Source organism: Drosophila navojoa, chromosome X, assembly GCF_054131105.1.
Source record: "Drosophila navojoa isolate 15081-1374.11 chromosome X, UAZ_NAV_1.0, whole genome shotgun sequence".
NCBI classification, from domain to species: domain Eukaryota; kingdom Metazoa; phylum Arthropoda; class Insecta; order Diptera; family Drosophilidae; genus Drosophila; species Drosophila navojoa.
In genome coordinates this window covers 2,109,571-2,130,628 of record NC_142895.1, presented here as the reverse complement: position 1 = coordinate 2,130,628, position 21,058 = coordinate 2,109,571, and the positions used below count along the sequence as shown (strand labels likewise).

General features: G+C 44.6%; 7 protein-coding genes across 7 annotated transcripts; 4 read left to right on the top strand and 3 right to left on the bottom strand.

Moving 5' to 3' along the window:
* Window positions 1-463: 463 nt before the first annotated feature.
* LOC108657754 (putative peptidyl-tRNA hydrolase PTRHD1) lies at window positions 464-1,063 on the top strand. Its single transcript, XM_030388840.2, has one exon. It carries the CDS (start codon window positions 643-645, stop codon window positions 997-999), a length of 357 nt encoding a protein of 118 aa, XP_030244700.1. The 5' UTR covers window positions 464-642; the 3' UTR covers window positions 1,000-1,063.
* Window positions 1,064-1,922: 859 nt separating this feature from the next.
* On the bottom strand, window positions 1,923-5,380 carry Cmtr1 (Cap methyltransferase 1). Its single transcript, XM_030388836.2, has 2 exons — window positions 3,968-5,380; window positions 1,923-3,905 (listed from the first exon to the last, which is right to left on the bottom strand). The coding sequence occupies exons 1-2, from the start codon at window positions 5,310-5,312 to the stop codon at window positions 2,083-2,085; spliced, it is 3,168 nt and encodes a 1,055-aa protein (XP_030244696.2). The 5' UTR covers window positions 5,313-5,380; the 3' UTR covers window positions 1,923-2,082.
* Window positions 5,381-5,427: 47 nt separating this feature from the next.
* Window positions 5,428-6,592, bottom strand: Xpac (DNA repair protein complementing XP-A cells homolog Xpac). The gene is made up of 2 exons (XM_030388838.2): window positions 6,239-6,592; window positions 5,428-6,176 (listed from the first exon to the last, which is right to left on the bottom strand). The coding sequence occupies exons 1-2, from the start codon at window positions 6,385-6,387 to the stop codon at window positions 5,465-5,467; spliced, it is 861 nt and encodes a 286-aa protein (XP_030244698.1). The 5' UTR covers window positions 6,388-6,592; the 3' UTR covers window positions 5,428-5,464.
* Window positions 6,593-6,690: 98 nt separating this feature from the next.
* brn (beta-1,3-galactosyltransferase brn) lies at window positions 6,691-8,243 on the top strand. The gene has a single exon (XM_030388837.2). It carries the CDS (start codon window positions 6,695-6,697, stop codon window positions 7,709-7,711), a length of 1,017 nt encoding a protein of 338 aa, XP_030244697.2. The 5' UTR covers window positions 6,691-6,694; the 3' UTR covers window positions 7,712-8,243.
* Window positions 8,076-12,945, top strand: cib (thymosin beta cib). Its single transcript, XM_030388839.2, has 4 exons — window positions 8,076-8,367; window positions 11,708-11,843; window positions 11,908-12,021; window positions 12,142-12,945. Exons 2-4 carry the CDS (start codon window positions 11,708-11,710, stop codon window positions 12,279-12,281), a joined length of 390 nt encoding a protein of 129 aa, XP_030244699.1. The 5' UTR covers window positions 8,076-8,367; the 3' UTR covers window positions 12,282-12,945.
* A 163-nt stretch (window positions 12,946-13,108) lies between these two features.
* On the top strand, window positions 13,109-17,321 carry LOC115564951 (uncharacterized). The gene is made up of 3 exons (XM_089263073.1): window positions 13,109-13,783; window positions 13,838-16,683; window positions 16,755-17,321. The coding sequence occupies exons 1-2, from the start codon at window positions 13,652-13,654 to the stop codon at window positions 16,595-16,597; spliced, it is 2,892 nt and encodes a 963-aa protein (XP_089119199.1). The 5' UTR covers window positions 13,109-13,651; the 3' UTR covers window positions 16,598-16,683; window positions 16,755-17,321.
* A 913-nt stretch (window positions 17,322-18,234) lies between these two features.
* Nsun2 (tRNA (cytosine(34)-C(5))-methyltransferase Nsun2) lies at window positions 18,235-20,819 on the bottom strand. The gene is made up of 3 exons (XM_030389834.2): window positions 20,590-20,819; window positions 18,670-20,506; window positions 18,235-18,601 (listed from the first exon to the last, which is right to left on the bottom strand). The coding sequence occupies exons 1-3, from the start codon at window positions 20,647-20,649 to the stop codon at window positions 18,321-18,323; spliced, it is 2,178 nt and encodes a 725-aa protein (XP_030245694.1). The 5' UTR covers window positions 20,650-20,819; the 3' UTR covers window positions 18,235-18,320.
* Between the last annotated feature and the right edge of the window lie 239 nt (window positions 20,820-21,058).

The following is a 21,058-nucleotide window of genomic DNA, read 5'->3' as shown; positions in this document are numbered from 1 at the left end:
TCTTAAAATAAATAGTATGCTATATACATAGATCATTTTTCTTTGTCCAGTAAAGTTATTCTATTTTATTTGACAATTCGTTGGCGGGAAATTCAAATATGAATGGTGCTTACTGGGCAGCCCACAGTTTTTATTTTTGAAAAAATGTGGGCTTCCTAATGAGCTACTATTCACAATTTATACACATAGTTCTCTTGATTGACTTTTAATAACATGCACAATACATGCATTCTTTTCCGTAGTAAAAAATCTGGAAAGTATAAAACTGCATTATTTGCAAGTATTTTAATGCACTTTAAACTGTTCCCAGGCAACTCACAAATGAACAGCACTTAATAGGCAGCCCACATTTTTTGGCCGTAGCAACAAGTGTGGGCAGCTCAAACGCGAGGTATTCACAATTTGCATGTGCACTTTTAAAGGCTGTGTGCTAACATGTGGTCACCCCAATTTACGATTCATCAGCTGTTCATAATAGATACGCTGCTTCCGCAACCAGCAAAACAGCTGTGCAGCTGTGCAGCTGTGTGCCCCAGCTAATTTTGCCTGACCGACCGCCACAATTGAACAGCATACATGCCTTGAACTATATGTAAACGGAGTCTGGCCGCTAAGCGCATTGCTGAAAGGATTTTCACTCTAATGGCCAACATAGTCCAATATATTGTGGTGCGTAGTGACTTGCGTAGCACCCTCAACTGGCCACTGGGTGCAGTGATTGCGCAATGCTGCCATGCAACGGCCGCTGTCATGAGCGTCCACGCTGACGACGAGGACACGCAGGCATATCTCAAGGATCTGGATAACATGCACAAAGTGGTGCTGGAGGCCAAGGATGAGGCGGCGCTGCTAAAGCTAAGCGAAAAACTAAAAGAGAACGAGATCAAGCACAAACTCTGGATCGAGCAGCCAGAGAATATACCGACCTGTGTAGCACTCAAACCCTACGTCAAGGATGTGGTACACAAATATGTGAAGCATCTGAAACTATTAAAGTAAACAACTTTAGCTTAGATACCAGCATTTAGCATTTATATATAACAATAAATGTGAATAGTTTGTATATGTGTGTGTTTGTTATATGCTTGCAATTGATTTTCATTCATTCTTACGATAGCTGGCGAGGATCTACATATGTACATATGAAGAGTTGCAGCTCTAGCCAGATAGTGGAAGTTCGTCACTTGGTCTAGATGCTGTTGAGGTAGATCTCCTCCTCTGTTATCCACTAGGAATGTTATAAGGATGATTCTGATTCACTTGTGTAGAGAATATCATTGCTTCACGTTTGAGGCGCAGCTCAGGGCTGAGTGGCAGAATAAATATGAAGCACATCAAATGGCAAATAATGGAAAATTACATATGTACATAATCAAACTCGGCTCAGCCAATATCTACAGAGATCTGCCAACCAACATTCTCGCTCTCTTTCGCATTTGTGGAGTCAATATGCAATCGATAGCTAGATATCGATATGCTCTGCAAATTGCACACAAGAAAACGGGGAATTCCCCACATATCACAGTCGAGATATGTATGTATGTATGTGCGAAAAACAAAAATAATTCCACAAAATGAAAACAATCTTTGGTTTATGCTGTCAATCATTTGTATTTTAATATTGATTTCTGCTATGCCTGTTTCTGCGTGTATATGTTTTATTATTATTTTGGTTTGATCAATCTTCTCTTAAGATGGGCCCAGCCATTGGTTATTACAAATACACTTATGTATACTAATTTTGTTGAACTTAATTCTGTGTTAAAACGTTTAACAATGCCAAACAAGTAAATTGATAATAATTACAAATACGAATTTTGATTAAAACCTATGCAAATTGTCTAGATCCAAATTAGTTCTACTTATGTATGTATGTATGCTTACATATGCGTGTTGTGTGTTTACTTATGCTTGTATGTGTGTTTACTTATGCATGTGTGTGTTTACTTATGCATGTATATATATATATATATATAATTATATAACAATCAAACACAAAATAACGTTATATCGTTTGATGTTTAAAAAAAAAAATTTAAAGAAAAATCCATTAAAATCGAATTCGCTTGACGAAATCCGAGCTCAGTTTCTTAGTTGATTATGATTCTGATTGGGATTGGGATTGGTATTGGGATTGGTATTGGTATTTGGATTGGAATTAGCATTGGGATTGGGATTTTGCTGGATGGGCATTAGCTTGTTACGGATAAACTTCTCGAAATCACTGCGATACAGAATCGTTGGACGCTCTTCGGAGGCGAATGCGTCCACCTGCAATATGCTCGTCCACTTCCACAATTTGCGTCTCGTGTAGTTGTGGCGGAACGACGCAAATACCTCATTGAAGTGCACAGGATCGATCTGATGCTTGAACAGGGACACGTTCTTTACGGTATTGAAGTAGTATATCTGATGCGCAGACCGCGAATGGGCGGTCACAAAGTTGGACGTCATCTCGCAGGAGAGGATGATGCCGCCGGGCACGAAGAACTTGCGATCTTCGAACATGAGGCCCAGGCGCTGCGAGTTGTCCTTGAGCGTGTACGGACGCATCTGGCCGAAGAATTTATTCATGTCCTGGAGCCGGAAGAGCGGCTTGCAACGGATGGTGCCGCACGTCTGATCCTTTTTGTACGGCTTGTTCATGCTGCGCGCAAACTTCTCGCACATGCTGTAGCGCTCGAGGAACGGACGCCGGCGTACATCGATGCCGCCCAAGCAGATGGCATCCATGATGTGGAGCGCCGAGACGCTCTGCGAGGTGCGCGCCTCACCGCTGAACTCGAACGCGATCTCGCCGAAGAATATGGAGCGCGGCTGGATATTGAAGGTGGACTCCACCTGTTCCCACTTGCGGTGGTCCGTGTGGCGCCACAGATTGCCGCGCGACTTGCACAGAAAGAGGGTGCAGCCGTTGGTGTTGTTCTCGCCGCGTCCAATGGGCACGAAGTGCCAGTCGTTTACGTTCAGGATCTCGTTCTGCAGCTGAAACACGGATGTCTGCTCCTTGGCTGGTACGCCCATCCACTTGCGATCGGCGGCCCAGTCGCAGAGCAGCTCCTCGAGCAGGCGCTCCGTCGACTTCACCTCCGGCGCCTGGCGCAGCTTGTCGGGCAGTCCCCAGCACTTGAGGCACTGCTGGCGCACCTCCGACTGACGCGGCTCCTTCAGGTCCGGGTTCAGTGCAAATGCCGCGAACTTGCGCAGCCCGATGATCTGCTTCCTCCCGATGGTATCGTTCGATTCAATCATGTACTGCATGAAGCGCACGTCCTGCATCATCTCGTCGTGATTGAACAGCTCAAGCACGTCCACAATATCCTCCTTGTTCTTCTGCGCGTTCGCCACATTCAGCAGCTGATTCACATGGTCCAGGTAACTAATGATGGCTTCCGTATCCGGCAGCTTGTACTTGCATATGATGTAGCGCTCCGAGTTGGCCGGACGGCTGCTGTTCGGCTTGACAATGGCCATATACTTGAAGCACTTGTACATCAGGTAGACGAGGCCGACGCTGAATGGCGTGAACAGATCGAACAGCTTGCACACAAAGCTGCCGCCGACGCGCAAGATCTTCAGGGCCGTATTGAACTGGCAGAGATACAGTTGCTTGGAGAGGATCTCCTGGATGTTCTCCTGCCCCTCCACCGAGAAGCCGCCGTCGGCCATGGCAATGTGGACGCCTTGCGGCGTGTGCTTGCGTATGTAATCGTTCAGGGAATTCTGATTGGCTATGTCGAATATGTCGCCGTCGTCCTTTTCGCCGTAGAATGTGTCGAACGACTCCGGCGAGCCGGCGAAGAACTTGTCCAGCTTGAAGTCATTTGAGCCGCGCAGTGTGAACCCAAAGCCGCGCGCCTCCCACGACTTGCGGTAGAGCACGTACTCGGAGAAGCCGCCAGGTCCTGCATAGATAAAAACAAAGATTAGAGCATATATAGAGAAGGAGATCTGACACGATCCATACCCGCGCACATGTCCGCAAAGTAGAGCAGCTCATTCGGACCGATTAACGAGTGGCCGTTCTCGTCCCGCGGATTGGTGAACATGTGATCGCATATGGAGTCTATGTTGGCCATCTTGACAGCGGCACGGTTCAGAAAGATGGAGCAGCGAATCGTCTCGAACGGATTGCTGCGAGAGCGTGCCCGACGCTTCTCCGTATCGTTCAAGCTGTCAAAGACCCGCTTTGCACTGAGTATGTGCTCCAAGATCTCGGGATCACAGAATTGGGTCTCGTCGTCGATGGTGAGCTTGCGCGGCCCGGTCACCATGTGCATCATCAGCTGCTGCAGCGTGTAGGCGCCACAATTGTCGCCCTCCTGCGGAAGCCAAATCAGCGGCTCTGGTATTTCCACGTCCTGCAGACTCGGATCCCATTTTCCCTCTGACCAAGGGACGGTATCCAGCTTGAGGCCAAAACCACGTCGCCCATCCTGCTGCACGGCAATGACGGGCTCGAGACGACCCTGGTTGCTCTTACCCAGACCCTTGTCATCCTCGTAGCCCATTTTCTTCATCATGCCCATGGCCTTGTTTGAATAGCAATAACTGTTGAGCCAATCACGCTTGATCTTCTTTGTCTTTGGCTCAAAGTTCTCATCATCCGACTGCTCCTCCATTTTACGATTTTTATTTCTTTTACGGTGCGCACCTGATTTGTGTTCTCTCTTATGCCGTTTATGGGACTTTAGTTGTTGTTCCTGCTCCTGCTGTTGCGACTGCTCCTGCTGTTGCGGCTGCTGCTGCTGTTGAAGTTGCTGTAGAGGCTGCTGCTGCTGTTGCTGTTGCGGCTGCTGCTGCTGCTGTTGAGGCTGCTGCTGCTGTTGCGGCTGCTGCTGCTGTTGCGGCTGCTGCTGCTGCTGTTGAGACTGCTGCTGCTGTTGCTTTTTCTGTTTCAGTTCTTGTTTCTGCTTCAGTTGCTGATCCTTCTGCAGCTGCTTCTGCTGGTCCCTCTGCAGCTGCTTTTCTAGCTTCTTCTTTGCTCTTTCTTCAAGAATCTGCTTCTTCTTTTCCTCTTTCAGTTTTTCCCTCTCCTCCTTTAGCTTCTGTTTTTCCTTATCTTTTTGCTCCTTCAGCAGCTGCTTCTCTAGCTGCTTCTGCTCTTTCAGCTGCTGCCTTTGCTCCTTCAGCTGCTGCCTCTCCTGTTGCTTCTTCGCATTTTGCTCTTTCTTCTGTTGTTGCAGTTGTCGTCTAAGTTCTTGTCGCTGTGCTCTCTGCTCTCGCTCCTGCTGGCGCTGCAGAGTTTTTAGTTTAGCGTTTTTTATAGCGATGGCAGCTCGCGATAACATTGCGTTTTCGTCTTCCTCCATTTATCGCGAATGAAAATACCACCGAATAAAAATACTATGAATTACGCGTATTATCGATATTTAAAAAAAAAATTCAAATTCAGAAATATTCCCTTTACAGACTATTTATTATGAATATTGATTTTAAATGACAGAGCTTTCAGAAAACGCTCTCACATTTTCTCAAATGTTTCTGTGTACGGACAAGTCAAGCAGGCATGTGTATAGGTGTCATCGGCCTCATTGTACGTTTCGGGACCGAATTCGTGAACATGGACACCCTTCGTTTTTTTAGTATAAATACTGCTTCGGACCTCCATGCGGAGCTGCTTCATTTCCTTGTTGTACTTGCGAGTCTTGCCCAGGACGCGCTTGTCCTCGCGCAGCTCGTGCTGGCGCGCCAGCTCCTCCTCGCTGCCCCACACCTCCATGGCGCGCTGCACCACCTGCAGATGCAAATATAACTTCATTTCGCCCCAACGCACATTGTGCGGATTCTTGCGGCTTATGTAGCGCAACACCGGCTCCCGCTTATCAAAGTCGCAATCCTTGAGCAAGTACTCGGCCTTCGCCTCAGTGCGTGTGATCAGAGAGTGGCGCTCCTCGTTGTCCCGGCACTTGTCGCACACGGAATGCCCGAAATTGTTGAATAAATACGAGTCGGCATACTGATCGCCACAGTCCAGGCACTCTTCATAGACCACGGGTATGGCGATGGCGTCCTCGATGACAGCCGCCTCTGACGACGCGCCCGTCGGCGCGTTGTTCCCAGCGATGACAGGCTGCTCCAAGAGGAAGCCACCTCCTGTGTCGATGAATTTGCTGCCCTGCACCTTTATGACGGCATTGTCCTGGCCAGCAACAGGCAACTCTTCGTTGCCATTGCTACAATAGATACAATGAACTTGGTATCGAAGGGATATACATATATATTTGCGTTTATTTACTTTTTTGCATTCTTATAGGGATGCGACACGAGCTTGGCCTCCCGTAGCTTTTTTGCCTTGGCCTGATTACGCTCGATGCGCGCACGCTGTGCTGTTGTTAGGGTCGAACTGCTGGCTGGTTTGGTTCCAGTCACTGTTTCCTCCGACATTTTAAATCTCTTAGCGCAATATCAAAACATATGTTGTTACAAACTAAATTCGCGATCTTCTTCTTTGTACTTCTGCAGACGCTATACTGCTTTGGTATTTTGTTAGGTATTTTAAAGTGCTTTTTTGCAGTTCACGAAAATCCAACTTTCAACTGTAAATAATATTATGTTTGGTTAGTCTATTTAGGGTTATGTAAATTATTTGCGGTTTAACGAGATTTTACTATAATAAAATGGCACATAAAACAAATTTGAATTCAAATCTTGTTTGCTTACACCTATCGATAGACATTCGATCTATCGTATAATGATGAAGGGCATTGTTATTGTCATCGCTAGTGGCCATCGCGCAATGTTAAAAAAACATTACAAATTACTGCTAAAATGTGCGCTTGCCGTACCTCTAATCTTCCTGGTTGACTTTTGTGGAATTCTAACGCATCTGTACGAACTAGACTTTGAGACGTATTACCACTATCCGCTACACAATGACTCTGCCCCACCGTCGCTGGACTACAAGTTTCTTCAATTACCCGCATTCACAAATAATCGCGACTCAGCGGATCCGCCCCGATTGACAATTCTGGTAAAGAGCGCTATTGGTAATGCGGATCGACGCCAGGCCATTCGCAAAACTTGGGGCTACGAGGCTCGCTTCTCCGACGTGCACATCAAGCGCGCCTTTATGCTGGGCACGCCCGCCGAAGGCGCAGGCGTCAAGGATGCGGCACTAGAGGAGGCGAAGCAGCATGGAGACATAATCCGTGCGGACTTTGTGGATGCGTACTTTAATAATACAATCAAGACAATGATGGGCATGCGCTGGGCCAGTGAACACTTCAACACCAGCGACTTCTACCTGTTCGTGGATGACGACTACTATGTATCCATTAAGAATGTGCTGCGCTTCCTGGGCAAGGGACGCCAGACCCATCATCAAAGCCTGCTATTTGCCGGCTATGTGATCCAGAGCGCTCCATTGCGGCACAAGTTCAGCAAGTGGTATGTGTCGCTCGAGGAATACCCATTCGACAAGTGGCCGGCGTACGTGACAGCAGGCGCGTTCCTCCTGTCAAGGGAAGCCTTGCTCAAGATTTATGCGGTGGGACGTTCCATTCCTCTGTTCCGGTTCGATGATATCTTCTTGGGCATGGTGGCACTGCGGGCGCACATACCCGTGCATCACTGCGATGATTTCCACTTTGATAGACCCAGGTATAATGGACCGGATAGCTATAGTGATGTCATAGCTTCGCATGGCTTTGGCGATCCCGTCGAGATGGAACGCGTTTGGAACGAATGTCGTTCGGCAAATTATGCGTAGCAATATGTTGGCAATTTAGACAATTGGGGGCGTACTCCTAAGTATATACCTGCAAACCGAGCCTTATTAAAGTAATATTACTATCTACCTGATAGATATATATGTACATTTAAATTGTAACGTCTTTGGGCATTCACAGCAAATGGGCATTGCGAAATTTATGCAATATATCGCAAAAAAAAAAAATCAACTATCGTAGCTCGATAAAAATGCCATACGTGAATGATCGTTGAGTAGGTCAGCATGCGATAACAGGCAATGCAGCGTCGATGCATTCGATGACGCTATCGATAACAACTATGCGTTTGTTCAAACAGCCCCAACATCAACCCGTACGCCTTCATCTTTTTGATTTGAACAATTGTCGCGCAGTATTAAGTTGTGTGTCGTTCTGTTAGCTTGCAGGCTTTCGCGATATAACAGTAATAAACTAGCAAGTGTCCAATTTGCCAAGTGCTAACACTTAACACATAATATATATTCATATATATATAAATACATTAGTAGATATATATATATATAGATATATATATATAATTCCACCCAGCCAGCCAACTCACCCACCCGCATTTATTTTTTGTAAAGTGCGCAATTCTTTTGCGATTTAAAACCAAACCCTAAATTACAAAAAAAAAAATCACCAGCACAAATTAAAGGTGAGTTGAAGCTTCTTTTTTATCAATGTGCTATTTTTTTGCACCGGCAATTTAAAAAATAATTTTTTTGTTCCCCCATTTCCAATACTTTGCTACGTTTCGTATTTTTTCATAATTGCAGAAAGTAGGGGGCCAAAAGAAAAAAGTATGCGAATAAAAAAACCTAAAGCTGCTGTTTCTGTTGCTGCTGCTGCAAAAGCCAGCCAACGCCAACTGGTTTTTGTTTGCGGCGCTGTTCTTGCGTCTCTCTTGTCTTGTCTTGTTGTTGCGGCTGCTGTATTTGTTGTGGCTGCGCTTCCAGCATTCCCATTTCCATTCATTGCAAATGTTCAGCGAGTGTATGCGAGGAGGGTAGAGGGAAACGGAAACGGGAGGAGAGCTGAGCTCCTCTTTAACATTTGTTATAAATTATTTATTGCGACGGTGGCCACTCCGTTAGTTCTTTATTTTTTCGCTCAACATTTTTACCAATCTATTTGAGCAGCTGTTAAGTCGACGGCCTTAAGCTGCTTTGTTATTTTTTCGCTAGTTTCTTTTTTTCATTTTCTTTTTTTTTTGTCAGAGCTTTGCCGGCCGGCTTTTTTCGTTTTTTGGCGTCTGTTTTACGTTTGCCTGTGTATCTATGTGCGTGTGAGTCTCCGTCTGTGTGTGTGTATGTGTATGTCTGCACGGCTGCAGCTTGGGCGGGGCGTTTGACGCTTTTAAATATCCTCCCCACAATATGTGCTTGCGGCTTGCGCGTGCTCACATACACGCACAAAAGCACACACATACATATGAATGTAAGTCTATACACATTGCATGTACATATGTACATGTTTGTGTGTGTGTGTATGTGTGTAAGTCTGCAGCTGTGCATTTAAGCTGCATTCCCTGCTTAAAATTTGTATGCGAGCCTGCGTATGTGTGTGTGCTCGGCGCAAATTTATCTTGAGCGAGGGCGTGGCGCATGTATGATGCTATCGATAATACCTAATTGACGTTTGATTTATCGCTAAAGCAAAAAAAAAAAGGAGAAATGCAAAATGTATTTAAAATGAAATAACGCAAGGCAATACATGTACGCACATACATATACACACGCAGCCATACAATCATACAGCGAATGACTAAACTGCGGTGCTGCTGTGCATATTTAAAATTCACTTAATGTCGCGAGCGCATATGTACACACATACACTCAACGCACATATTGAAATTTATGTACCAACTGGCAGACGTGCACTGCATGTATGCAAGTGCGTGTGTATATGTGTGTGTGGGCATAACAGGAGCCAGCGCAGGCTGTCTGCTGACTAAGGCGAGGGTGTAAAACGGACGTGTCTGTCATTTGCCTTCCTTCTTTTGTTCTTTTACATTCTCTGCTTTCGCCTCACTGACTGTTCATACATATAAACACACATGTACATACATACATATGTATATAACGCCGCCTCCGCCGCCACGCATCAGCGACATCGACGCCGTCGGCTTTAATACTCGAGCGTTTTTTTTTTTTTTTGACGATACTTTCAAATGTCAAAATTGGCCTAACGGCGAATTGGCGGTCAGCTGGCGCCGGCCAAATGACCCCCACACTTCCAGCGACATCTACTCATCCGCTCCAATCAGCGCACACAGCGCCATAAACCCCGAAAACAAGATATAAAAATTAACAAAACAAAAGACAGTTCCAACTGAAGCGAAGTTTGAATAACTCTCCCCATTCGCCGCCACAAGAGAGTGACGAGTGCAGAGTGAAAGAAGAAAGAAAAAAAAAAAAGAGAGAGCGTGCGTCAAGTGTGGGCTGAGACAAAAGCAACAAAGGCAACTGCGACGGCGACTTCGACGACGACGACGAATAAAATGATTCATCGCAAACCCATTATTCGCTTCAAGTTGGAAGTTGATTCATGGCAAACAAGGCGAGAACATGCAAACTTACTCCCCCCAAAAACCCAAAAAAAAAAAATAAATAAAGCGCAACAAAAACAACATGATTCGCCGTATATGTACATAAGCATACGTGTATACGTGTATGTATGTATGCGAGAGAGTTTCAATATTCGCCTTTGTTTGTTTTTGCTTTAAAAAGGAGTTGCTGCTGCTGCTGCTGGGAATGACTAAACGCTGCGACGGCCGACAGCCGTTAGTCAATCAGCGTCTATCGGCCAGGGGCGAATTACGTTTAGGCGCGCCTTAATATGTCCATATATGGTCAATAAAAATACAGGCGACTATTAAGCGTAGATTTATTTCTATATATACATTTTTATTTTGGCGCGGTTGCCGCCCTTGTAACGCTTGCTTGTGCAATTCAGATACACACACACATACACATATACATACACATGCACATGCATTGCCTTGCATATGTATGCACTTGCTATCGATATTAATGAAGCGCTTTCTTTATATGTATGTGCGCAAACAAAATTGGTTAAAGTGTGAGCGAGAAGGCAGATGGGGCAGATTGTGTGCCTTTGTGGGGTGTTGAAATTAAATACAACCGACTTTGGCAACGTTGCGATCGATCTATTTCTTATGAAGCATGAACACTTTTTTGCTTAATGTGTGATATATACACACACACTCATACAGACATGTACATATGTATGTATAATTTTGTTGATTAACTAGAATACGGGCATGAACAATGGACAATGTTTAGCTGGGCACATTTTGGTTGATTTGCAACTAAAAATAAACGTGATAAAATGCAGTTCAGTTATTTTGCTAGCAGCTGAACGCGCCGGCTAACAAAACAAGCACTGATAACGGTACACTCGCCTCCAGTTGCTTGTCCAATTGGAATTTAATCTGCTGCTGTTGCGCTGCTGCGGTAGGTTCGCTGAACTTCTTGCTCATGCTCATTTTTCCGCTCTTTCTCTCTGTCTCTCTCCTTCCCTCTCTCTCTCTCTCCATATCGTTTGTTGCTGTTGCTTTAATAGTGAACGCACGCACACATATGTCAATTATAGCAGTATGGGTTCGCGTCCTTGCTGTCTAGCATGACTCATTGCGGGCATGACAAATCCGTATGAGTATGTGTTTGCTCTGCGTGGCTACTCTTGTTAATCAATAAATTGCTATTCAGCGTAATCGCTATAAGAAATCGCATAATGACCCAACGGTAAACAACGAAGTTTCTCAAAACGTATTCAAAGGCACACTCACACACGCACACACACTCTCATACATTATGTACATTCATTATTGTTGCGTGAGTGTGCGCTGCGGGCTTTGTTATCGATGTGCATTTCCGCTTTATCGAACCGCTAGCGATGTGTCACCCACCCACTCTGGCAACTATCGATGATATGCGAGTTTATAACGTTTTTATGAATTTGCCTAATTTCAGATGGCTGCCCCAGCACCAGCACTCAAGGACTTGCCAAAGGTGGCCGAGAACCTGAAGAGCCAACTGGAGGGCTTCAATACGGAGAAACTGAAGAATGCCAGCACCCAGGAGAAAATCATTTTGCCAACTGCCGAGGGTAAGTCGTGATTGCTGTTCCTATTCTTAGTAATTAATATTAACAATAAATATTTTTGCTGCAGATGTGGCTGCCGAGAAGACCCAAAAGTCCATATTCGAGGGCATCACGGCATTCGATCAAAACAATTTGAAGCATACAGAGACCAATGAGAAGAATCCATTGCCCGATAAGGAAGGTGCGTAGAGGGAGGGGGAGGGGGGAGAGAGACAACTGGCAAAACCAGCTGTTGGCCATTTAAGGCAATTGCAACTGAAATGTGAACAATTTAACCAACTATTTCTATCTCTATCTTTAGCAATTGAACTGGAGAAGGAGAAGAATCAATTTATCGCCGGCATTGAGAATTTCGATGCGAAAAAATTGAAGCACACCGAAACTAACGAGAAGAACGTGCTGCCAACCAAGGAGGTCATCGAGGCCGAGAAGAAGGCTTAAATTCAGCAGCCGAGAAAAAAAAAATCAATTTTTTTTTTTTGCACCAGCAAACAAATACGCATTCTCTCGCTCTCACACTCAGATACAACAAATTGTTTGTTTTTTCTTTTTTTTTTTTTTAATCATATTTTAGTAATTTTTATGTTTGTTTAAAGTGAAGCAACAACGACTGCAAACAGCCGCCATCCAAGCAACAACAAAAGTTGTTTTTTATTGTTTTTCTTTTTTTTTTATTAAATTTTGTTTTTCCATTTCTTGTCAAATACATTGCAAATAAGCTCATTCCTATTATAATAATAAAAATTCACTCTTAATCAATAATGAAAAAAAAAAGAAAGAAAAAAACAACAAGCAAGCAATATACTGATATATATGCCACACCCCCTCAACCCCATTTTATATATATTCTATGTACTTTTTAAAAGACAGAGAAAAACAAACGAAATTTACTAAAGCAAAAATGAGATACAATTTGTAAGCGCAAAAAAAAAGAAAGAAAGAAAAAAAAAACACCAACAACAACAACATAAAGAGTATGTGTAATTTTTTAATGAACTTTTTTTTATATACTTTATATACGATATATTTATACTGGGAAAAAACTAAATAATAATAATACAAAAAAACAAAAATATAAATGTAACATTTTATAACAAAAACAAAATGTTTTTTCATTTCAATAATTTAATATAAGTCTGGGAAGGAAATGGCATCGACTCGAGTCGATCTTCAAGGAACTCGATCCATACAGAGCTATAGAAAGAACTATATTTAATTTTTAACTTAACTTATATGATATACAGATTTAGTTGGTTATATTATATTAACAGGATGTTCATACTGATTAATTTGCTAGTCTATTAGAGCTGATCAATAAGAGCCCTATCGATGCTGGACTTTCGATATAGCTTCTGCCCTTTTGTATCGGATATGCTGTGGAAGTTGACGTTTATTTGACGTCTATGTCAAATTGATATTTCCCCTTTTTTTTGTCAACTTTATGAAAAACTATATGAAAACCAAGTAGGCCTTGGAATGCTTAAAACTTGTGCTATATTTTCAGACTGCTCAACATTCAGTGCTGAAGGTAGTGCGCAGGAAAACAGTCAAAAAAAAATATATTTCAAAAAAAAAAAAAAAATAACAAATTGTGAAAAAAATTAAATATCCAAAAGCACGAAAAGTAAGTGCAAATTCCGAATTTAGAATAATAAAAATTTCGCGCAGTAGATAATATACTATAAATAATACGAAGTAAATATATATAAAACCGAAAATCGCGTAATATAATAATAATAATAATAAAAGCTTATAATACATATAACTATAAAAAAAAACAAGAGAAAATCAATTAATAGAAAACCTGACAAATGAACGTTATCAGTAAACTCATGAATCTCGAAGATTCATCTGAAGATGAAGTCGACAGCAAGTTTTTGAGGGAGAGCAAGGCGCGGACACAAAGGTTGCGGGAACAGTATGCGGATTATCTAAGGCCCATAGTGAGTCTAGTTGAGTAGTATAGTTTTTAGCACAAATTTCACTCCGTTTTCCAGCCGCCGGGACTAGTTGGTCGCAGAGCGCCGCCGAGGCACTGCTGCATTACAACCAAGACCAAGTTAACTAGGGGAGAGCAGCTAGTCAAGAGCACTTGCAGCCAGAGAATACTCGATATTCTCGCTGAATATGATAAAATTACGATTCCGTTGCGGTGTCCATGCGAGACGGTTCCCCAAGGCTGCGATCCGAATCGCAAGACGCCATATGGTCGCGCTCCATACACTGATAATCTGATAATCCCAAAAAATCTGGCGACCAGTGCCGGCAAGGCATCGGCTCCGAAAGGCCGTCCCCCGGACAAGGAAGAGAGACGCCTATTGATGTTGGCAAGGGTAGCAGCCAATGCAATGGCCAAGCAACTGGCCCAGGCAGTGGCCACGGCATTGGCCAGGTTTACGAGCGAGCTAGCGGTCGATGCAGTGCTCAAGCAAACGGCCGCAGCGGTAGCAAAGGCAACGGCAGATGTAGCGGTCAAGGATGCGGTCGAGGCAGCCATCAAGGTGGCCACATGGTCCGAATCAGATATCGATTCAGCTAGCGAGTCCGATACCAAACCACATGCTAAATCAGTTACCAAATCAGTTGCCAAATCAGTTACCAAGCCAGTTACCAAATCAGTTACCAAATCAGTTACCAAATCAGTTGCCAAATCAGTTACCAAATCAGTTGCCAAATCAGTTGCCAAATCAGTTACTGAATCAGATACTGAATCCGATTCTGGATCAGATGCCAAGCCAGAACCAACCAATAAAAATACCGCAGCAGAGACCGATGCATTTGTCAGAGAACTTACCCGTAGAGGTGCCATAGCAGTATTCAAATCGGATACCGAATCGGATAGCGAACCAGATATCGTACCAAAGAGCGCACCGGTCAACGAATCAAAGAGCTCATCATCAAGCGATTCAGATAGCGATTCCAAGTCCGATTCAGATAGCGAATCATCGTCTGACTCAGATACCGATTCTGACACCGGAAAAGTGGCCACAACAAACGCCCCAACAAATGCCACAACAAACGCCCCAACAAACGCCCCAACAAACGCCCCAACAAGGATCGAAACATTTGCCCCAACAAGGATCGAAACATTTGCTCCAACAAGGATCGAAGCATTTGCCCCAACAAGGATCGAAACATTTGCTCCAAAAAGGATCGAAACATTTGCTCCAAAAAGGATCGAAACATTTGCCCCAAAAAGGATCGAAACATTTGCCCCAAAAAGGATCGAAACATTTGCCCCAAAAAGGATCGAAACATTTGCCCCAAAAAGGATCGAAACATTTGCCCCAAAAAGGATCGAAACATTTGCCCCAAAAAGGATCGAAACATTTGCCCCAAAAAGGATCGAAACATTTGCTCCAACAAGGATCGAAACATTTGCCCCAAAAAGGATCGAAACATTTGCCCCAAAAAGGATCGAAACATTTGCCCAAACGGTGGTCAAAGTAGAGCCCCAAACGGTGGTCAAACTAGAGCCCCAACCAGTGATTAAAGCAGAGCCCCAAATAGTGGTCAAGGCAGAGCCCCAAGCAGTGCCCGACATAAAGCCTAACGTCATCAACATCGACCAGAAACCGATCGTGGAACCTCCACGCCAAAAGCGCAAATACGTCCGCAGAGCCCCCCTTAAACGGGAAAGAGAAGCAGCGGCCGCCGCCGCCGCCGCCGCTGCCGCCGCCAATGGTGAAATTATCAATGCCGTGCCAGTGGCTCCGAAGCCTAAGGGTGTTCGCAAGCCATATGGACCGCGAAAGAAGAAGGTGGTAGAGCCAACTGCTAATCCCAATGCCCCAATTGGTGCAGCAGCCGTTCTTGGGGGGCCTGGGAACCCGAACTTACTTAGTTCAGTGGCTTCGGGCGTGCCTGCTACGGCCCCAGCTACGTCGGCTCCACTGCCAGCACCTGGGCAACCTGTCGATAATAACGGTGTACCGGCAGTTAAGCCGAAACGCAAATATACCAAGCGCACTCCGGCGGTGCCGAAGCCCGCTACGGAAGCTTCAGCGAATGGAGAGCCGCCCAGGAAGAAGCGTGCTTATACCAGAAGAGCTCCTTTGAAGTCGCCAAAGAAGAAGGCTTCTCCTAAACGACGAGGCAGGCCTCCCAAGACGGTGATGGCACTTCCAGAGACCTTCATACCCAAACCGTCGGTCAATCCAATGACAACCTGTGCAGATGAGAATATCCGGGAAATTCTAAAACGTTCATTAGCTGTGAAAGAGGAATCGAAAACCCTCAAGCCTGTCAAACCTGCTGAGCCAGCTCCGCGTCAGCCCACATATAAAATACCAACAGCTCCATGTCCAGTCCCAACTGGACGGCCTGCTGCACGTAAAAGAGACGAGAATGGACTGATTCAAGTTAAGAAAGAACCTAACACGACGCCATCTATTCCACCCACACCAGCAGTGCCAGCTGCTGATTTTGTACCCAAGAGGAGAGGGCGACCACCAACACGTGTTGTTGCACCAGTAGCTAAGAGAGTACCAGCAACAGCTCCAATGCCAGGTGCACCTCGATATCCCATTAGCTTGCAGCAGGGACAACCCTCAATGGCACAATCTGTGCCTTGGGGGCCCAATGAATATGGTCCACCAATCCACCGATACACTCCATTTACACCTCCAACTACAGCCCCATTTGAACCGCCGATTGGATTCGATCAGCAATCGTTTACACCAATCGATCCCTATCCATACGAATTTTTTGAATTTCTTTCTAATACAAAGCCGCCGTCCAACAATTTCCCCAAGTAGAAACAACCATCAATTAACTTATAGCAGCGAATCCATCAACGCCAACTCTTGAATGTCTGCCGCTGCTGATGAAGACCGCTTCAATGGTAAGTGATAATGTATTTGTCGCCAGATCGGAGACAACTAACAAAAAACAACCTACTCTACCACCCCAAAGCAATTGACAAGATATTTTACGAGCCAGCGTTTTTTTTTTCGCAAAGCAAATACTAATATCAATACTCTCAAAGATAACGCATACTTTTTTAATGATGAAAAAAAAGTTTTCATACATTTCCAACAACAATATGACTAAATTTATTCTATCGTTTGATTAAATTACTCATATTGTTGTTACTGTTTGAAATAAAACAAAACTTTATTTTCATTGTTTAACAAAATACGTCTGTGTGCGTTATCCTTAATTGTATTAATAATATTATGTATTGAGCATTGCGCATTGCACATACAAATAGCCCAAATCACCTATACTCTAATTCATCAAGATATAATCCGAAAAGAAGTGCTGAGCCCCCCCGTCATGCAGTTTTAAAGAAAATTCAAGAACGATCATTTACAGCTGCTGAAACATTCTGCATGATTGCAGCACAATTTTACGGAAAATATCATTGAGCTACCGAACAAGACTGATACCAATATGCCATAAGAAACACAGGGCTAACAAATCAAGAGACTGATTTTATGTTTATATGTTAATTCAAAAGTACTTCTAATAAAATGTACGGAAATCAATATAACTGTGTATTTGCATATCACTTTCCGTTGCGAAAATAACGGGTTTAATATTGTAATCAATTTAATCGATATTTCGATTTTCAATGATTATTTGAAAATCCATTTCTAGTACATGCGATTGTTTCTTACCGATATATACCAACTGCTCGCGGGGCGAATGGCATCCCTTTAAAAATATCGTTAAAATACACACGATCCACATTTAAAAACAGGCATATTCTTGGCATTAGAAATAATAAAAGCCACTCTATAAGAAAAGCAATGTTATTATGTTGTTTCATTAAATATGAATGAATGTATTTAACCATTTATTGCTTTTAAGTTCCTCAGACATGTTTAAAGCAGCGCAATTTTCATACGTATGCATGTATGTATGTATTTTTATATTTACCGTTGCCTTGTCCCCGAGTGTACGCGAATTTTAGCCATTGATTTGAGTATTTGACCATACGCGTTTTGCTATCACACACTTAAGACAAAACCATATATGCATGCACATATGTATGTATATATATATGTAAGTATATATAGATTTGTATAATCACTTGAATTGGAAGATTTGTATTTAACAAAGCGGCAGGCAACAAGCAAAGCGCGCAAAGCGTTTCGGTCCACACACATCCAACGCCATTTTATAAATGGTGTGACCATACAACAAAAAGCTCAAATTCGCAAAGTTAAACAATACGGTAAGCTATAATAAACTCGAATGAACATTGTGTCGTCACACAAAAATATATTATCAATTGTCTACTTTCACTAAACATATGGTTAGTGTTACTTTTCATAATTTTACTTTATTTTTTTCTCATCAATCGCTTCAGTTCATTTCATTAGCCCGCTACACGCACAGTGTGACCATGCTTCATTTGCAAAAAAAAGCGCATCAAACAACATTTGAATTGGGTAATTGACGAAGTTTCATTATTCAAACTCGATATACAAATTTGTCAGATAGTTATATATTTAATTATAATATGAGTATGTGCTACTCCTTTTCTGAGCTCTCCATCACTTCTTCCGTCTCGTCATTCTTCTGCTCGGCAGCATCGCCCGCAGCCGCTGCAGCCGCAGCCGCCGCAGCGGCCGCCTCCTTTGCCTTTTCGTATTTGTTGACCTCAAATTTGCTTAGGTCGGCGCCCAGGAGGCGCAGAATGTGAATCGTCTCATCACGATCAACATAGGCGCGCAGGCTGGAAGTGCCACGCCAGCCTACAATGAAGAGTGTAAACGCCTCGTCCACGTATTTCAGGATGCAGCTGCCCACGCCTGCAGAGCAAAGATCAAGAAGCATGAGTGGAATGGCTCCACATGGAATATGGATCTACTTTACTTACCTAGCTCCTTGCAACGCTGCTGCGTTTCTGGCTTCAGCTCAAGCGTCGACGGCGGCTTCGTTGGATCTGTGCAGTTCAGCAGCAGGATCAAATCCTCGCGCTCCACCTGGATGCGTCTACTGCTGCCAATGAAGGCATTCGACGTCTGCAGACCCTCCTGGGCCAGGCGATACGGATGCACCGTATGGCGATTCTCGCAGCGCACAAACGTCTTCACGCCCGTGTTGATGATCTTGATGTTGTTCTCGTTATTGATCACCAGATCCCTTATTGGGTCGGAGCAGTAGTAGATGTTCTTCTTGCGCTCCGTCTGGCAGCGAGTGAGCAGGCAGCGCTTGTTGAGCGTCTCATTCAGCTGGTAGAACTGCCGTATGCTCTCGTAGTCAGCATCATCCTCGCCAAAGAACACATACGGATCCTCCTTGTAGCCATGGAGGCGTCGGCGCTTCCGTTGTGGTCCCCACGGCACAGACTTCTCCTCCTCCACCGGCTTGCCCGACTCGTCGAGCTGAGCCTCCGACTGCGCTGGCTTCTCCAGCTGTTCAGCTTTCTTCAGCAAATCCTCTAGGTCATTCTTCTCGAAATTCAGCGGACGCCGCTTCTCGATGACGGCCACGAAAAAGCCGCCACTGTCCTGCAAGTGGGGCAGCACCCGCATGCACTTCTCTATGCCGATTTGAGACATCTCCGCGGCGGGTAGGGGAAACATCGTCGGCCGAATGATTGTGTGCAGCTGCTCGGGCACCTGGTCAAAGGAAGTATAGATGGCGTCCACCTCCTTGGTGGCCAGCTTCCAGTCGGTCATGCCCGGCTTGTATTTGAGACCCGGCACCAGGTGCGAGGCATCCACCAGCTCCAAGGCTCCCTCCGAGTCCTTAATAATACGCTGCAGCACCGCCTCGTTCTCAATGGGATTCAGCGAGCAAGTGGAGTACACCAGACGTCCACCGACGGCCAACATTTCGGCGCCTCGGCGCACAATTCGATACTGGACACCGTGAAGGTTGTAAGCCTGAGCCAGGTTCCACTTCATCCAGATATCCGGATTCTTGCGCAGCGTACCATCGCCGGAGCAGGGCACGTCACACAGGATCTTATCGAACTTCAGAATGCTCTTGCTGTTGGTGGCCTCATCCGTCTGCAGCAGGTTGGGGAAGAAGCTGCTGTCGTGGTTGGTCACCAGCAGACAGGGGGAGTTCAGGCGTTTGGCCTGATGGACCAGCATATAGCAGCGATTGTTGTCCACATCGTTGGCCAATACGAATCCAGGAGGAATTTTGTGCTGCTCCGGCGAAGCGTGTAGGGCTTCGATGAGCTGCGCCGTCTTTGATCCAGGCGCGGCGCACATGTCCAGCACCTTGTCCGTTGGCTGAACGTCAAGCACCAGGGGCGGAATCATGGACACCGCTTCCTGGCGACTTATGCTACCTGCCGTTGTCTCCACAATGAGAAAGTTGTGCAGCCGGAACAGCGGCTCCGAGCGGCGAATGTCCTTCCGAGTCAAGTGCAGCTGATAGGCCATTCCGTTTGGATACCAGGGCAGGCAGAGGGGGCGCTCCACCTGCTCGGGGGGCAGCTCGTGCAGTTCCGCCACAGCGCGCACATACTCGGTGAAGAGCTGCGTCTTAATTATGTTTAACAGCGCCTTGGCTTCATCCTTGAAGCCGGTTACACGAAATGTGGTGGGCAGATTTTCCCGAATGCTGGCTAAGAATTGTGTCCATTCCTCCTCATCGGCACAGATATTCTGCAGGTGATAGTACTTAATGAAGGCCGCATTGTCGCGCTCGATTTCCTTATAGGGCTCGGCACGTCGATCCGGTCGCTCCGGAGCACCCTTCAAGGTACCGAGAACAGAAATAAAGAAAATGTATTCAACAAGTTCGACTTGCAACTGTGTTTACATTAATATTGACTTACATTTGCACGCTTTTGTCGTTTTCTAGCTGCAAATGGATTCTGTTTCTTGCCACGCGCCATTGAGCTAGTCTCTAGTATTATTCACTTCTATTTCTTTCGAATATTTAAGCAAAATTTATAGCTCCTAGAATTCCGTGCTTTGTGTTTATTCAATGAGCCGGCAACACGTGTTTGACTGCCATCTGGCAGCACTTATCAACCATCGGCCAGACAATTTAGCGATAGATTAGCTATCGATATGTGGCAGAGGACCCGGTTGGAGCTTTAAAACCATATCTGAAGCATAAAACAACTATATTATAATAAAAAAGAGAATAAGAAAAAAATGTTTGTATCCAAAATTGTTTAATCATTAACATAATTATTTATAATTTCATTGTATTGCATCCCGTGCGTATACACATGTATTTCAATATTAAGTTTCAGTGCATTGAGAGTAATCACACTGGCCATACTCATTACTGTAGAC

Coding starts and splice junctions, on each gene's coding strand:
- cib (XM_030388839.2), top strand. CDS start 11,708: ATGGCTGCCCCAGCACCAGCACTCAAGGACTTGCCAAAGGTGGCCGAG. Junction 11,844..11,907: donor CATTTTGCCAACTGCCGAGG/GTAAGTCGTGAT, acceptor TTTTTGCTGCAG/ATGTGGCTGCCGAGAAGACC. Junction 12,022..12,141: donor TCCATTGCCCGATAAGGAAG/GTGCGTAGAGGG, acceptor CTCTATCTTTAG/CAATTGAACTGGAGAAGGAG.
- Nsun2 (XM_030389834.2), bottom strand. CDS start 20,649: ATGGCGCGTGGCAAGAAACAGAATCCATTTGCAGCTAGAAAACGACAA. Junction 20,507..20,589: donor AACGACAAAAGCGTGCAAAT/GTAAGTCAATAT, acceptor GGTACCTTGAAG/GGTGCTCCGGAGCGACCGGA. Junction 18,602..18,669: donor GCAGCGTTGCAAGGAGCTAG/GTAAGTAAAGTA, acceptor TTTGCTCTGCAG/GCGTGGGCAGCTGCATCCTG.
- Cmtr1 (XM_030388836.2), bottom strand. CDS start 5,312: ATGGAGGAAGACGAAAACGCAATGTTATCGCGAGCTGCCATCGCTATA. Junction 3,906..3,967: donor CTTTGCGGACATGTGCGCGG/GTATGGATCGTG, acceptor TTATCTATGCAG/GACCTGGCGGCTTCTCCGAG.
- brn (XM_030388837.2), top strand. CDS start 6,695: ATGATGAAGGGCATTGTTATTGTCATCGCTAGTGGCCATCGCGCAATG.
- Xpac (XM_030388838.2), bottom strand. CDS start 6,387: ATGTCGGAGGAAACAGTGACTGGAACCAAACCAGCCAGCAGTTCGACC. Junction 6,177..6,238: donor CCCTATAAGAATGCAAAAAA/GTAAATAAACGC, acceptor TATCTATTGTAG/CAATGGCAACGAAGAGTTGC.
- LOC115564951 (XM_089263073.1), top strand. CDS start 13,652: ATGAACGTTATCAGTAAACTCATGAATCTCGAAGATTCATCTGAAGAT. Junction 13,784..13,837: donor CGGATTATCTAAGGCCCATA/GTGAGTCTAGTT, acceptor TCCGTTTTCCAG/CCGCCGGGACTAGTTGGTCG.
- LOC108657754 (XM_030388840.2), top strand. CDS start 643: ATGGCCAACATAGTCCAATATATTGTGGTGCGTAGTGACTTGCGTAGC.